General features: G+C 30.4%; 1 protein-coding gene across 1 annotated transcript; it reads left to right on the plus strand.

The window, feature by feature from the left end:
• Positions 1 to 2,684: 2,684 nt before the first annotated feature.
• Positions 2,685 to 3,125, plus strand: LOC129903758 (zinc finger protein ZAT12-like). The gene has a single exon (XM_055979294.1). It carries the CDS (start codon positions 2,685 to 2,687, stop codon positions 3,123 to 3,125), a length of 441 nt encoding a protein of 146 aa, XP_055835269.1.
• Positions 3,126 to 16,266: the final 13,141 nt, after the last annotated feature.

The following is a 16,266-nucleotide window of genomic DNA, read 5'->3' on the forward strand; positions in this document are numbered from 1 at the left end:
CTCTCAGTTTCTTTTTCTTGGTGTCAACATAGGAATGGGAGCAGTTTGAATGGATGCTTTTTTCCTGGCTAGGCACCTAAGAGCAGACTCAAAAGGATAAAGCGCTTCGCCTGCTCTCTCTCCGTGTCCACCAGCGCTCTTGTCCGCTCAAGAGACTAACTCTCTCTTTCTCTGTATTTAAACGCAATCTCTTGAATTTCCGTCATGAAATCCCCTACTCTTCAGGGGTGCCCTCAGCTTTGAGGAACATGTACTAGGGTGTATGTGTGACTCTTTTAGATTATGAGCTGGCACAAAAAAGCAAGAAAATAATTTTTACAGTATCAACGATCAGTGAGTTATCGCTACGCCCCTAAGCTAATCAGATCTTTTGTCAATACTTGATCACTAGTTAAATAGTTCGGGAGTAGACAGTCTTTCTCTCTTCCAGAATGTTCCTAGCTATCTTTTTCTAGATTTATCTTTTCTAGAAATATTTTTTCTAGAACATTTCTAGACTTTTCTCTCTAGAATACTTATTCTAGAGATCTTCCTTTATTTCTTTACAACTCTTGAATATTCTAGATTTTTCTTGACTTGTCTTAAATAAAGAATTAAGTTGATGATGAATTCTTAACACTGGTCACGGCGCAAAGTGGTTTGCCGGCCAGAGTTGGTGGTGCGACTACTTAGAGTTGCTGGTTTTGTGGAGGTTAGGAGGAAAGAAAAAGGGTGAGGTGTGCAGCGGAGATGGAGATGGGTGAGGGAGAGAGTATATATTGTCTCGCCGACAAGAGGAGTGGTGACGGCGGCGGCTTTCTCCGATGGATTTTGGCCATTTCACGGTGGGTGGGAATGGGGAGAAGATGTGTGGAGTCCCAAATTTTACTTTAAAGAATAAATTAAACTTTTATCATTTTGCCTTTTATTTAATAATTTTAAAAAATAGTTAGTGAAGATTATTTTGACATGTTATTAATTTATGTGACATGGATTTAACATGTCATCTCTTTTAAGGGTGAGTGAAGTACACACATGGTAGAAGGAGTTTAAAAATCTTTTTTTGATTGATTGAGTCTAATGATTCAGTTTGTAAATAGTTAAGTAGAAAAGTCTTTAATACAAACTTGTACAAATATAATAGTCCAGGCCATTAGACCATTTCACCTTTTTTAATTGATTGAAATTGAGATGTTGGAGTTGATTTCGTAATTACTTTATACTACTGAATTATTGTGAATATTTTTTTTTTATGAGTTTTCTTGATTCTTTTTAGTTTTCAAAATTTAAGGATTTATGAGATTTACATTCATGTTTCGGGACTTACACCACTCTTGTTATTAGATAAAATGATTCGCCCCATGCCTCACTTTTCAAAATATTGTACTAACTAATTAGCATACTTTAATTCATATAGATTGATTTCTTATGCACTTATTATCTAAGCGCATGTTATGAAAGGATAAACTAACGTACGCCAAGTGAAAGATATGGTAATGGAGTAGGAGAGGCAGCTTGAACCTGTCAAGCCAACGATGGTGGAGGTGTTGAAAGAAAATAGATCGCTCAATCAAGGAATGACACTGGAGTTGAAAGAAGGGTTCAAAGTAGCCAAACTCAATGTGGGAGAAATAGAAGTGGAATCTCTGAAATGGCAACATGCCTCTATTCAAGGAGATGCACAAATTCGCTTACAGGGTTTGGAGATTTGTGACAATTTCATAGGTGTTCTTACATACGTATGACTATTTTATTTTTCCATTTGAGAATGAAGAGGATCAAAATTACAGTGCTTAATAATAGGCATTGCCAACATCAAACCTTTGACAAGTTTGAGACATAAAATTGGAATGCATCGTCTTCAACATATCAAGTAGAGTGAAATACACGTTATATTCTTTTACTTAGTTATGATTTTGTCCCAATTTGATTTTCTTGCTAAGGTTTTTAATGGTGCTACAAGGCGTATTATGAGATGCGTGTATTCTTTTTTTTTCATTAGGTTTTTTCTCATTGGGTTTCTCCTATTAAGGTTTTAACGAGCCACATTATTTATAGACATTCAATAAATTCATTGAATTAGTGGATTGTCCAGTTACTCAATACATGAACTACTTACATTCATGTATATATATATATTTCCTATGTTGTACGAACTATTTTGGATAAAAATATATCCATTAATTTGAACATTTAACATAGTGACTTTTGGAGAGATTACTCAATCAATAAATAGGGTTGTCATTAATTTAACATTGTAAAATACTTGAAGACATTTAAATAAGATGATCTTTACTTGTACGTTCTATATCTCCTGTCTATATTTCTTATTCTATATTGCTCATCTTTTACAAGAACTTTACTATAAATAAATTTTCAAGTAATAATCACCAATAACTATACAATTAGTTATTCATATTAACTGGAATTGGTTATTTATAAATTAAATAACGAAAATAACACGTTAAATTAATTTACAAAATATAAAAAATGGTTTTCATATAATCCGAGTCCAACTCGGTCTAGGAAAAGAATTTGGACATTATAAATAGACTCATAGTAAGCAACTCAATATTTATTATATATATAGGTACAACTTGCCTGCCAACAAGAAGACAATTATTCTCTTAGTGTAATTATTTTATAATTTATCAAAACCGCTACAAAATTAAAGCGACTATAGTACGTGCACACCTAGAACAATCATGGACATGACTTTGAAGAGAGATAGAGTAGAAGAACAATCGGTGGAGAAATTTGCAATGGAGAATTGTATGGATATAATAAAAAGGAACGAATTGTTAGGACGACATAAACTACTCTTCAAATGCAAGAAATGCATAAAACGATTCAATTCGTTTCAAGCACTCGGTGGGCACATGACAAGCCACAAGAATAGGGAGATTAAGCTCATTGCGATGAGAACTAATGGTGGCGACTCATTATCCGTTAAGCCCAAAAAACACGCATGTTCTATTTGTGGCGAAGAGTTCGCTATTGGACAAGCTTTGGACGGACACATGAGAAAACATCGCGATAAATTGAATCAACTCGAGCAGAAGAAGATGAAGACATTGAAGGAGAATTCGAAGAGTGGTGAATTAGTAGTAGCTCTTCACGACGTAGCAGACACACTAACAAATTAAATGATCTAGCGCCAATAAGATAATTGTCGTTGTAATATCTTTAATAACAGTAATAAATATGAATATTTATAATCAAATTTTTATATAAATGCTGCTAAAAGCTTTAGTAACTCTGGATTAAGGGTGTTAAGTGGGTCGGACCGGGCCATTTTTTTTTGGATCGCCGGTTACCGGGCCAAGCCAGATCAGACCGATACCCTTACTAGGCCGGGCCGGTCTCTACAGTCGAAACAATGTTAAAAACCCGGCTCATGACCCATTAAGGGTATAGTGGCCAGGCTTAATGGGCCGAGACGAGCCCATCGGGCTTTCTTTTTTGTGGCATTTATGTATTCGAAAATTTGAGTCAATTATCAATATAGTGTATGGTTATCTATTTAATTTAGAAGTAATTATAACAATTTATATACTCACAATATACTATCTATTATAGTGATGTACTTAGTTATATATTTTGTATATACTTACAATCTATAGCTAATATACTAACATTATACTATATATTATAGTAATATAATTAATTATATATTATATATATACTTACAAAGTGTCACGCCCCGAGAGGGTACCCTAGGCGTGACCGACACTCAGAAACCATCTCTGGACTTCGAGAGAACCACTTGGTCTCATCACTTATTCATTCATCAACGGAAGACTTAAGTGAAAATAAGAATACTTATGTGGGCTCTCCATCATCAACATCAAATGAAAGAAAGAAATTCTTAGAAGAAATAGTTTCAAAGGAGAACTACTTCAATTACATCATCAAACTCTATCTACGAAGCCTTTAACACTATCAGACGGTGCCAATAACATGTTCATGGCTACCTCAAAAGAAACATAATACTCAACAATAATAAAATGATAAAGAGTTCCTACGAATACAAGAAGGACTCACCAAATAGCTGAAAAATAATGATCTTCAATGATGCACCTGTTGAGGATTTCTAGCACATGTATCTGCATCATAAAATGATGTAGGTCGAATGACGTCAGTAAGTGGAATGTACGAGTATGTAAAATGACAGGAAAGTAAGGACAGATATCAAGAAGCTCCTCTCAAGAAGACTCGGCTCAGATTTCAATATCAATATGTAATGCAAGTTTAATAATAATAATAATAAGAAGAAGAAGAAATGCTTACTTAGTTCGGAGTTTCTCTAACCGAAAATCATCACTTATGAGCTAGTGATGATACAACGAAGCGATGTCGTTGCCACATCCATCCAATACCTTGCCATGGTAAAGGACATCACCATCTTGGATTCAATCATCAAAGTCCTCTTTTGGGGACTTAAGAGGCATAGCCTTCATCCTACGCTGGCTACGTAGTTCTGGGGTTTGAGTCAGTTAAACTCTTACCCAAATCGGTGCTCAATACTACTCCCAAAATATGTGCTCATATTAACTTCATCATCTAGTCTCATTGGACTTTAATTTAAAGCATCAAACTCATCTTATTTACTCTTCATCAATCAATATACTTCAAAAACATCATTTACATCTCATCAAAACATCTTGCTCAAAACATCATTTAATCCAAAGAATCAAATTCATTTAAACTCAATTCTTTTGCTCTTTCAAAACTCAATAAATACATATATAGTATTAATTCAAATCACTCTTTTTGTCAATGAATATTAAAAGGCAACATCTTTACTCAAACACACGTAAAAATATTCATGAACATCAAATCAATTAGGGTTCATGGAAAAGTAACCACGAACAATAATTCTAATAATATGAGAGGTAAAAATAATAATAATTTCAATGCATAAATATATCTAATTTTATAGAAGAAGAATTAACTCATTTAGAATTCAAGAATCAGGTAAAACTCAACTATAACTCAATTACGAAGAATTTAGATATTGGGCGCATGGACGAACTCAATCCAATGCTATGAATAGCCTTACATACCTGAAATCCGAAACTTTACTCCGAATTGAAACACCCTTGAACCCCTAGTCTTTTCTCCTCACCGGAGCATTTTGTGTACTATCCGAAGTATAAGAATCAACGGAATAGTATTTTTATACTACTAAAACTAAAATTATATTTAAGAATGAGTAAAGAAGTGTATAGAGAGAAGAGTTACTTGAGAAAGCTTGATGAATAAAATTAGGAAATAAGGTGGGTATTTATAGGTGTGGAGAAGGGACCTAACAATAAATAAAAATAATTACAAAGGATGATCTTGAAAATTCAATGGAGGATTTTGATGTCATGGATGATGTCAAATGGTTCTAGATATTTCCATGGTAGGTGAGATGAGCTCTCTTTTAACGGAATACCATTTTTCGGAGCTGCGTTTGAATAAGATAAATTCCTATTTGGTGTCTTCATAAAAATTATAGATCTAGAAGTCTAGTTTTATGTCGTTTAAGAATCGACTGATTTGGAGAATACTACCGTGAGATATAATTTTTCTTCTACAAATACTCCATTTCATCACAACACTATGTCATGCGAAAATAAATTTATTTGACTTACTTATTCTCCGAATATTGAGATATGGTCTATGAAAGTTGTAGGTAATGTCATTGGGGTTATTCCGAAATTTGAATCACCTAATTTAGACTATTTTATGAAAAGTCATGCCCAAAATACAGAAGCAGTATCATTTTCATCGAGAATTAAAATACCACATACAACGTTTTAGGGGGTGTTACATGAAGGAATACTCTCATCGAAGTCTTACATACCTTAGAGTAAAGCTTAAAAAAATAATATAATTTGTATAATCAAACTACTTTAGGCATGAGAGAACATAATTATAATCAAAATACTTTAGGCATAAGAGACCACAATATAATCAAAATACTTTAGGCATGAGAGACCACAATATAATCAAAATACTTTAGGCATGAGAGACCACAATATAATCAAAATACTTTAGGCATGAGAGAACATAATTATAATCAAAATACTTTAGGCATGAGAGAACACAATTATAATCAAAATACTTTAGGCATGAGAGAACATAATATAATCAAAGTACTTTCAACATGAGAGAACATAATTATAATCAAAATACTTTAAAACCTTTTCATTTCTTCATATAAGGACCTTTGATAAATCAACAATTCAATGCATTTAAGAGCCAACATAAGCTAGTATAAGATAGGTAATTAAACTTTAAATATTTAATAATCTATGCATTTGGAATCATGATATGAAAACCCATAAAGTTTCATGCTTGAATTAAATAGAAAACTTTGATAATTCATTTGGGTTTCATGAATGAAAGGATCCATGAATCAATACCCACATACAACGTTTTAGGGGTGTTACACAAAGTATAACAAATATACTCACAATATACTATCTATTAGTATATATATACTTACATTATACTATATATACGTATTATGCATATCAAGTATACTAACATTATACTATCTATTATATTGATATACTTACAATGTATATCTAATATACTAACAATATACTATCTATGATAATAATATACTTATGTTATATATTATATATACCTACAATGTATATCTAATATACTCACAATATACTATCTATTATAATAATGTACTCACTATATACTCACAATATATTGTCTATTATAATTATATACTTACGTTATACTATATATACGTACTATGTATATCAAGTATACTAACATTATACTATCTATTATAGTGATATACTTACATTATATATACCTACAATGTATATCTAATATACTCACAATATACTATCTATTACTTACATTATATATTATATATACTTACAATGTATACCTAATATACTCACGATATACTATCTATTACTTACATTATTTATTATATATACTTATAATGTATAACAAATATACTCATAATATACTATTTATTATAATAATATTTTTTAAGTATTGAAATCTTATAGTGACTACAAATTTAATTTTTCTTAGATGATTATGTAAAGTAAAAATAATTATTTAATTGAATCATACAAAATTTATAGGAAAAAAATTGACTTTATTAATATATTGATAAAATTCAAAACATACAAGTTACAAACTTACAATTAGTTGTATATAATAAATTATAACTTCTACATATTTCGAATTATTTTCTTCAATTCATCTGTATTAACATTAACATGAATTGGCTCATAATTTCCAAAATCAACAAATCCATAATTTGGACTAGCTTGTGCCGAAGGATCTCCAATTGACATTATTTCTTCAACTTCTTCGTCTTCTTCCGCATATTCTGCTCTTTTTTTTATTTCTATGCTCTGATCTAATCCAATCTTTGAGACAAACTAAAACATTCATGGGATTGCTCCCCAAAGAGTGTCGATTGTCTTCGGTCTGCTGTCTTTCTTGACTAAATACGCCCTCCGATACAACAGTTAACATTGGAATATTTAGCACATCCCTAGCCATGGTTGATAGTACTGGATATTATTTTTGATTGTCCTTCCACCATTCCAGTGTAGTGACACTATTTTCATCATAAGTATCTGGAACCTGTCTCAAATAATAATTAAGCTTGTCTCGATTTACATTCCGTTGTGATGTAGGTTGTATTCTATTCCAAATAGATAAATTAGAAAAATCATCGGCAGGTATACCACGTGACTGTCTTTTAGAAGATGATGGCTTGTCAAAAGGACGAGATAGAGGAATAGTATGACTAGGGATAGCATTATCAAGTAAATCGATATAATGATTATATAATGTTTGAATATGATCACTTGTATCACCCATCGCCTTAAACATACTAGGATCTTCATCTTTTTCAATTTCTATAGAAGTATATATAAGGAGAACACATTCATACATAGTATTAAATTTCATATACGGATTTAACATAGCACCAATTAAATAAATAGGAGGAACAGGAAAAAAAAATTTAAAAATTTTTCTATTATTTCAGCAACAACATCTTTGTAATCAACTTTCTTTTTATATTTCATAAGCAATACAGAGATTTCGGCTAAATAAGCTAAATATTAGAAATAGTAGGATAATAAGCACCGAAAAATTCAAGAGTAGCCAAATAAATTTTTTCTAAAAAAACAACAACATCATTAATTTTAGTCCAATCAGATTCTTACAACATGACTTCGGAAAATTTATATGCATATTGATTAAAAGTTGTAATTATAGGGGTTTTATAAATATTATAAGTCTTTAAAAAATCATAATTTGAATTTTACCTAGTCTCAATTTCTTCGGGCATTAATCTAGGTCTAAGATTATTTTCCTCGCATTTTCTTTTAAATTCTTTAAGTCTAGTTTTTCTATTATTTTCTTGAATAAAACCAACTGCATGCCTAATTTTTTCAATTGTTGGCTCAAACAAATAAAGTCCATCTTTTACAATTAAATTATATATATGACAAGCACATTTAATATGAAAAATATCATTTAAAGGGGAGGGGGGAGCTCAGTTTTCAAAGAATTAATAGCACCGGTGTTGCTAGATGTATTATCAAAAGAAATACATAAAACTTTGTGTTCAAGACCATAATATTTTGCAACCATTGATATAGAATCAGAAATAAATTGTGCATTATGCCTTCGGTCTTCATCATATTAAAATGCTAAAATACGTTTTTGCATAATAAAATCACTGTGTATCCAATGACAAGTAACAGATAAATAATTATTTTTATTTATAGCCCGACCAAGATTAGAAGTAAGTGAAACTCTACATCAAAGATTTGTTAATAACCAATGTAAATAATATGCATATTGTCTATGAAGTCTAAAAATATCTGATCTACAAGTACTTCTAGGAATAATGTTAAACATGAATTATAAATTGATTGTATATAATGAATAAAAGCATCAGAAAAACCAAATGAAAAAGGTAAACAATCCACAACTATCATTTTCGCTATCTCTTCACGGTCCCTCATTTTATTATATGTCCCCATTAATTTTTCGATCTGTGGATTTATTCTACCTTGCACTGGCCCAGTAGCACCTCCTTTTCGTTCTTTCCAACCAGAATGCTCATTGTCTAGATGTCTAGTCAATTGACCCGTTCCACCTCTATTACCCCCGGTCTTATGCTCGAATTTTTTTTGACACTCTTTACATTGAAATTTAGTTGTTCTGGCTATGCGTTCAAAATAATGCAATACTAAACTAGTTTTTTTCTTTCTTTTACAGGTCGTGGAAAAAAATTAACAGTTCTAGATTGAGCATTACCTAAATCTACATCAGGACTAGTTGGTGTAGCATCCACATCAACATTATCATCTTGTTCTATTTCTACTTCAAATTCATTTGGTTCATTTATACCGTAAGTTTCTTGATATTCATTTTCATTCATATCATGTACACCTACACCTATTTCTCCAAATTCACTAGGTGAGCTTCAGGCATACGAGAATAATTCCTACTTGTATTACCTCTACTGGAAGCACTTTTTTCTTACTACCACTACCTCCTCCAGGACACAAATTTTTAACACTTTTACTTATATTTTTAATCTATCCATTATGAAATTAAACTAATAAAAATTATACACGCAAAAATTAAATATTTAAATATACTAGAATTAATTTACTAAATAAAAGCAAGAGAAGGAACGATTGTACCAAATTTCTGGATCAAACAAAGAATCATAAAATTGATGAAATGTTGAATACTTGAAAGTGAAAACTTCCACTTGATGTTGTTAATTGCAAAAGTTAATAAAAGATTGATATCACTTTAAGAGAGAATTGAGAAATTGAGAAAGAATTAGATGATTGTTGGTGAGAAAAAAATGATTAAATGTTGTAGGTATATAGCGGTTGGGCCCAACGACTCTTTTTGAAAATCTACCCCAAAAATATTTTCAAAAAAAATTTGCGTTACCCGGCCGGTCCTAGGCCAGTGGACCGATGGGCCGGTACCGGTCCCTTACCGGGCCGGTCTTATTGGTCCAAGGCCAAAAATAGACCAGATCGGCTCAAATTTTTTTTGTGTTGGACCAATACCCTGTCCGGTCTCCCTCCATGTCGGCCCTTAATGGGCTGGTCTTAAGGGGCCGGTTAGGGGGCCAACCGACCCATTTGATAGGTCTACTCTGGATGCAATGACATAAGCTCAATTATTGCTAAATATTTTTGCGATAATCCTAGACCATCTACGAGAGAGATACCATGGTTCAACAGCATGGAGAAGTGGAGGAACAAGAATTCTCAAACAGAGTGAACAACACGAGATGGGATGAAGTCCCACAAGAGTCAGAAGGTAATCGACGACAAGGCAAGGTAAGCGCATTCGAGAGCAGCTCCTGTAGGACTCCCAAAATAAAGTCTCAGACCATTCAGTCAAGCCTTTGTTGACTCCCTCCCCCTTTGTGGGGGTCCAGACCCCTACGAGTGAGCAGAAAAGGGAGAAGGAAAGAGGCCCCTCAATCTTTGGCACATCTGGATCGACTGAAACTCACTCGGTCTGCGAGTCTAGCGAGGCCCTCTAAGCCAGTCAGTCAATGGAGGGACCGGGGCGCTAGGTATCTTCTTTCTTCTGGTAGCCTATAGACTCAAGCGACCAGCTCGGTGAAAACGAATCCCATATTCCATGTGAGTCAGTTGACTTCGATTAGACCAGACCGCCCCAGAGAGAAACGTGCCCATGAGGGCACCACCAGATATTATAGATAAACCTACTAAAGAAGAAATTGAGTATAAATATTATCAGTAAAGTAATAAATTATATATGATTGAATTATTTATATATTCGATGTTATTATACCAATAATAATTAAATACTCTTCAAAGTAACTAACAAAATCAAACACATGATTTGTAAAGTACCTAAATCTTAGGTGATATTTATAAGATAGATTCAACATATGTAAAAGAATCAGCGAATTAATTAAGGACTATATATATACAACAAAAAATGAATAGAATTAAACCACAAATAACTGCATGCGGCTAATTAATTCTCCTAATCCTAATTAAAGGTTAACAACGAATTATAAGTTAGACTTAAATAAATAATCACAAGACGGGAGATAGAGCCGCTGCCATCGGCCATAACTTGAAATCATCAACATCATCATCACAAGGGGTTAAGTTTAAGTCCAAACAAAAATTCCTCTTAATATAATTTTCAATTGTGTGAAATCTACTTATTTAAATAAAGATAAATTTATAAGAAAAATAATTAACATTTTTTATATTATGATTTTTTAAAAATTTAAATTAAATTTAAGAATTAAAAATATGGATCGGAGAAGTAACAGCTTATATGTTAAATATCCAATTACCTCCTTGGACCTTGATTTTAGCTTGGACAAAACTCTAAAAAAAAATATTCATCCTAAAAGTTAAGAAGTGATTTTAGTAAATTATTCTTAATTCAATATAATATAATTTTCAATTCTGTAAAATTTAATTATTTAAATAATTGTAACTTTGAAGTTTTTTAATACATTTTTAATTATATAAAAATTTTATTTTAAAATAAATATAAAAATTAAAACCATCATATAATATAAATCGGATGAAGTAGTTTTTAGAGATAAGTATCAAAAACACATCTAAACTATAACAATTTTTTGAGTTTCATATCTGAATTAATGGAAGTGTGAGTTTCATACCTAAACTATCACTTATTAGTTTGAAAAACACAGCTTAGTTGTATGTGTATTACATTCTCTCTACTCTCTCTATTTTTAAAAAAATTCTTGCCACATGGATAAAATATTTCACCTTAACAAAAACTAAATAGACTATTAATATTAGTAAAGTCAGACAAAAAACAAAACTATCCCCCCAAAAAGAAATTATTTAAAAAATAAGAAATTAATTTTAAAAAAATAAAATTTAAAATATTTTTCTCATCCACTCACCACCTTCTCTCCCCCGGGCAATCCCCCATCCTTATAATTTTTTACATTTCTTTTATATTTTTTTTTTTTTTTTTTGTTGTTGTTGTTGTTGTTGTGGTTGTTGTTGTTGTTGTTGTTGTTGTTGTTGTGGTTGTTGTTGTTGTTGTTGTTGTTGTGGTTGTTGTTGTTGTTGTTGTTACTATTACTACTACTATTATTATTATTACTATTACTACTACTACTACTATTATTATTATTACTATTACTACTACTACTACTATTATTATTATTACTATTACTACTACTACTACTATTATTATTATTATTATTATTATTATTATTATTATTACTATTATTATTATTATTATTATTATTACTATTACTATTACTATTACTATTACTATTACTATTATTATTATTATTATTATTATTATTATTATTATTATTATTATTATTATTATTACTATTACTATTATTACTATTATTGCTATTATTACTATTACTATTATTATTTTTTAAATGTTATTATTTTTATTTTTATTTTGAAAAAATGTTATTATTTTTATTTTAAAAAAAATAAATTATACCCACCCCATCTAACCTTCCGCTCTTAATTTTTTTTTCTGTTAGATATTTACATATAGTTTTAGAAAAATATGTTTTTCTACTTGCATATCGAATTTAATAGCAATAAAAGTCTTGTGACAAGTAAAAAATATTTTCCTAAAATCATATGTATATATCTAACACAAAACGAGAAAATAATTTGGTATGGTCAAAGAAAGTGGTGGAGTGGTAGAAGAAAAATATTTTATATTTTATTTATAATTTTTTTGGGGAGGGGGGATAATAATACTTTAATCTTTAATTTTAACTAATTCAAGTAATTTATTTAATTTTTTTTGTTCATGTGAATTACGATATCACAAATTTTCTTGCATAAAAGAGAGAGTGTAATACACACAACATGATGAGAGTGGAATAAAAGAGAGGGATATGTTTCTCAAACTAATAAGTGATAGTTTATGTATGAAACTCAAAAAAAGTGGATAGTTTAGGCATATTTTTGACATTTATCTTTTGTTTATATGATAAACTAGATATAACAGTCCATGCTAGTACGGACTCAATATATGTTATTCTCTTCGTCATAATTTATGTGATACAAATAGAATTTGAAAAGTCAATTAAATTTTTATATGTTTTTTTTGAATTTTGAAGTTTTTAGTTATTGTGATTTATAGTAATTATAACGTAATTTTCAAATAATAAGTGATGCCTCTATTTCTATTTATGTGGCACAAACGAAACTTGAAGAGCCAACCAAACCTTTTGTATAGTTTTTAAATATTTTAAATTGTTAATATTTTTTATGTAATGTTCAAATAATAAATGTTATTCCTCATTTTCCAATTATGTCGTACCGATAAAAAATTTAGAGTCAACCAAATCTTTCATATATTTTTTTTTAAAAATTAAATGATTATATTGAGATTTATAATCCTTTTTACGTAATTTTAGATATATAATCAAATATTTTAAGTTATTAGTTATTGTGATTTATACTACTTTTAATATATATTTCTAATATATAATAGATTAGAAGGACAAATAAATTAAAATAAAAAAAATATTGAAAAGAGCCACTACAAACACAACTCAAACAGACATGTCGCTCATGAGCCTCTTATATATAAGAGAATATCTAATTACTGCAGTATGCCTTGTTTTAGATTGTTTCCTCTTTCAGAATTAGTTTATATACTGTTGAAAAGAATATTTGTACTATCGATATAAATTAAATTTAACCGATAATTTGCATAAACTTTTTATATTTGTGTCTAGTTTTTAGTTGTACGTCTCAATTAAACTGTATATCTTTTAAACACTTGTGGTAGCATTCAAGTGTGTCATTTTGATAATTTTTACTAACATGACAACTTGAGTGATTCCACATCAAAACATGCTCGTGAAAAGGACAAAATAAAAAGATCTAAAAGAGATAGATCTTTTTATTTTCTTCAACAACTTTTTTTTCCCATTAAAGCCTTAGATTAAAGCCTTAGACGTTGCAAAAAAAAAAAAGATTTGTTTTCCACAATTTTTTTCTAAATTCTTTTTTCGTTTGTTTTCCCAGAAGCTGTGAATCATTTTTTTCATTTCATTTTTAAGTTTTTTTTTTGAGAATGTTAAATAGATTTTAGAATGCTTATTCATTTTATTTTCAGATTATTTTTGCTGATATTGTTTTAGATTTTTGTTTTTCCAAAAGGGCAGATTTTTTTCCAGATTGGGGCGTAAATTAATTTATTTTATTAATAATTATTTTATTGATTAGATAGATTCTAAAATAGGTTTTTTATATCAAAATGACGCATATCCTTATTTTATTCGTCATTTGCCACGTCAATCGTGAGTGACTACACTCTCGTTGTTTTTTTATTGATTCTCAAAAAAGTGTTTAATAAGAGAGTTTTTGAATATGTTGAATGTTCAATAGGTATACTAATTAATTGAAATGGCTAAGTGAAAGTTTATGGGAATTTATGTGTTTTTGTATGTGGTAATTAGTACTTTCTCAATTTATGTAATGGTATTTGATTGAATATAGAGTTTAATTAATAAAAAAAGACATTCACAATTTTTTATTCAAAATAAATCATAGATATTTATGTAGTTATAAATCATCTCACGAAAGATAAAATATGTATTTTAAAATTAATTATTACTAACAGTATAACTATGTAGTTTTTCCCAAAACTGACTAAAAAATATCTTGTTAATTGGGACGGAAAATAAATGGATAATTACTTGTACAATTATTTTAAATCGATATGTGTCACGCCCCGGGAGAGTACTCTAGATGTGACCGGCACTCAGAAACCATCATTGGCTTCCGAGCGAACCACTTGGCCTGATCACACATTCGTTCTTTCGTTCAATCAGTGGAAGACTTAAAATAAAGGGATAAATAAGAGGACAAATCCAATCAACAATCTAACTCAAGGGATAAAAGCCATAGGCCAACAAATCCAACTCCAATCTATGTCATGAGAATAGTTTGACAAGAACAATTCAAAGAATAGAAATACTCAATCATATCTAGTCTATGAAGCCTTTAACATTACTGTCTAAGTGGTGCCAATGACAGGTTCATGGCTACCTCAAATCAAAATGAAAAGACTAAACTCAAAGCAAGAATAACATAAGTAGTATCCTCTGAATGCAGGGGAGGACTCACCAATCAACTGGATGTGAACAGCTCTTCAACGGTGCGCCTGTTGATGATCTCTAGAATCAGTCTCTGGATCATGAAATGATGCAGGTCCAAATGTACGTCAGTACATGGAATGTACGAGTATGTAATATGGCAGAATGAAACATGCATCAAGGTAGAATCATATTAGTTCAGATATTTCAAATCAGAAAAATGAGAAACTCAATCAAGATGTCATAAGTCTAAAGTAAGAATAATGTTTAGACATAGACCAATCATAAGCAATCCAATCCAATCACTAGAGTACTATCAAGACCTATATGAGAGTTTCTCTTAACCAGCAATAATCACTTATAAGCTAGTGATCTTACAACAAGCTCATTGCTGTTGCCACAACCGTCCAATACTTTTCCAAGGTAAATAATGAATCTACCAATTATGGATCCAACAATCAATCAAGTCTTATTATGTCAGGACAATAAAATAGGGAAACATCCAAATTTACAGTTCAATCCTCTCCTACGTTTGATTACGTAGTTATTGAGTTCTAGTTATTACTTACTTTTACCCAATTCGGTGGTGGATACTCCTCCCACTACTCAATGCTCATAAGACGTTCAAATTCAATCTAATCAATCAACAAGTCTCACAAGGAATCTTATCAGTTCCATCATAATCAAACCTTTCAACCGATCAATCTATCCAATCATTTCCGATCATATTGTTCAAGAATGGTTTAAATATGCACCTATGGCAACATTTAATTCTATTCCATCATTAAGACTATCATCATGTTCCTATCTCAGGCATATTCAAGTATTCACAATTCATGGCTCTAGACTCAATCTTTAGCTATAGACATTCAATCATAGTCAAAGTATACGTAGGGTTTATGAGATAAAGGATTTAAATCATTTGTTCAAGAATAAATGTATAGAAATCGTCAATTATAATATTATGAAAACAATATTTTAGGGCTTAAGGAAATTCTCAAAAAAACACAATCATGAGAGGCTCACATCATTCCTATCCGATCAATCATATGTAGGGGACACATGGAAGAACTTATTCCATGTTTTAGTTAGCCTTACATACTTAAAAATCGAAGGAACGACACTTTGAAGGAATGACTTGAAAACCT

Source organism: Solanum dulcamara, chromosome 9 (genome assembly GCF_947179165.1).
Source record: "Solanum dulcamara chromosome 9, daSolDulc1.2, whole genome shotgun sequence".
Classification (NCBI taxonomy): domain Eukaryota; kingdom Viridiplantae; phylum Streptophyta; class Magnoliopsida; order Solanales; family Solanaceae; genus Solanum; species Solanum dulcamara.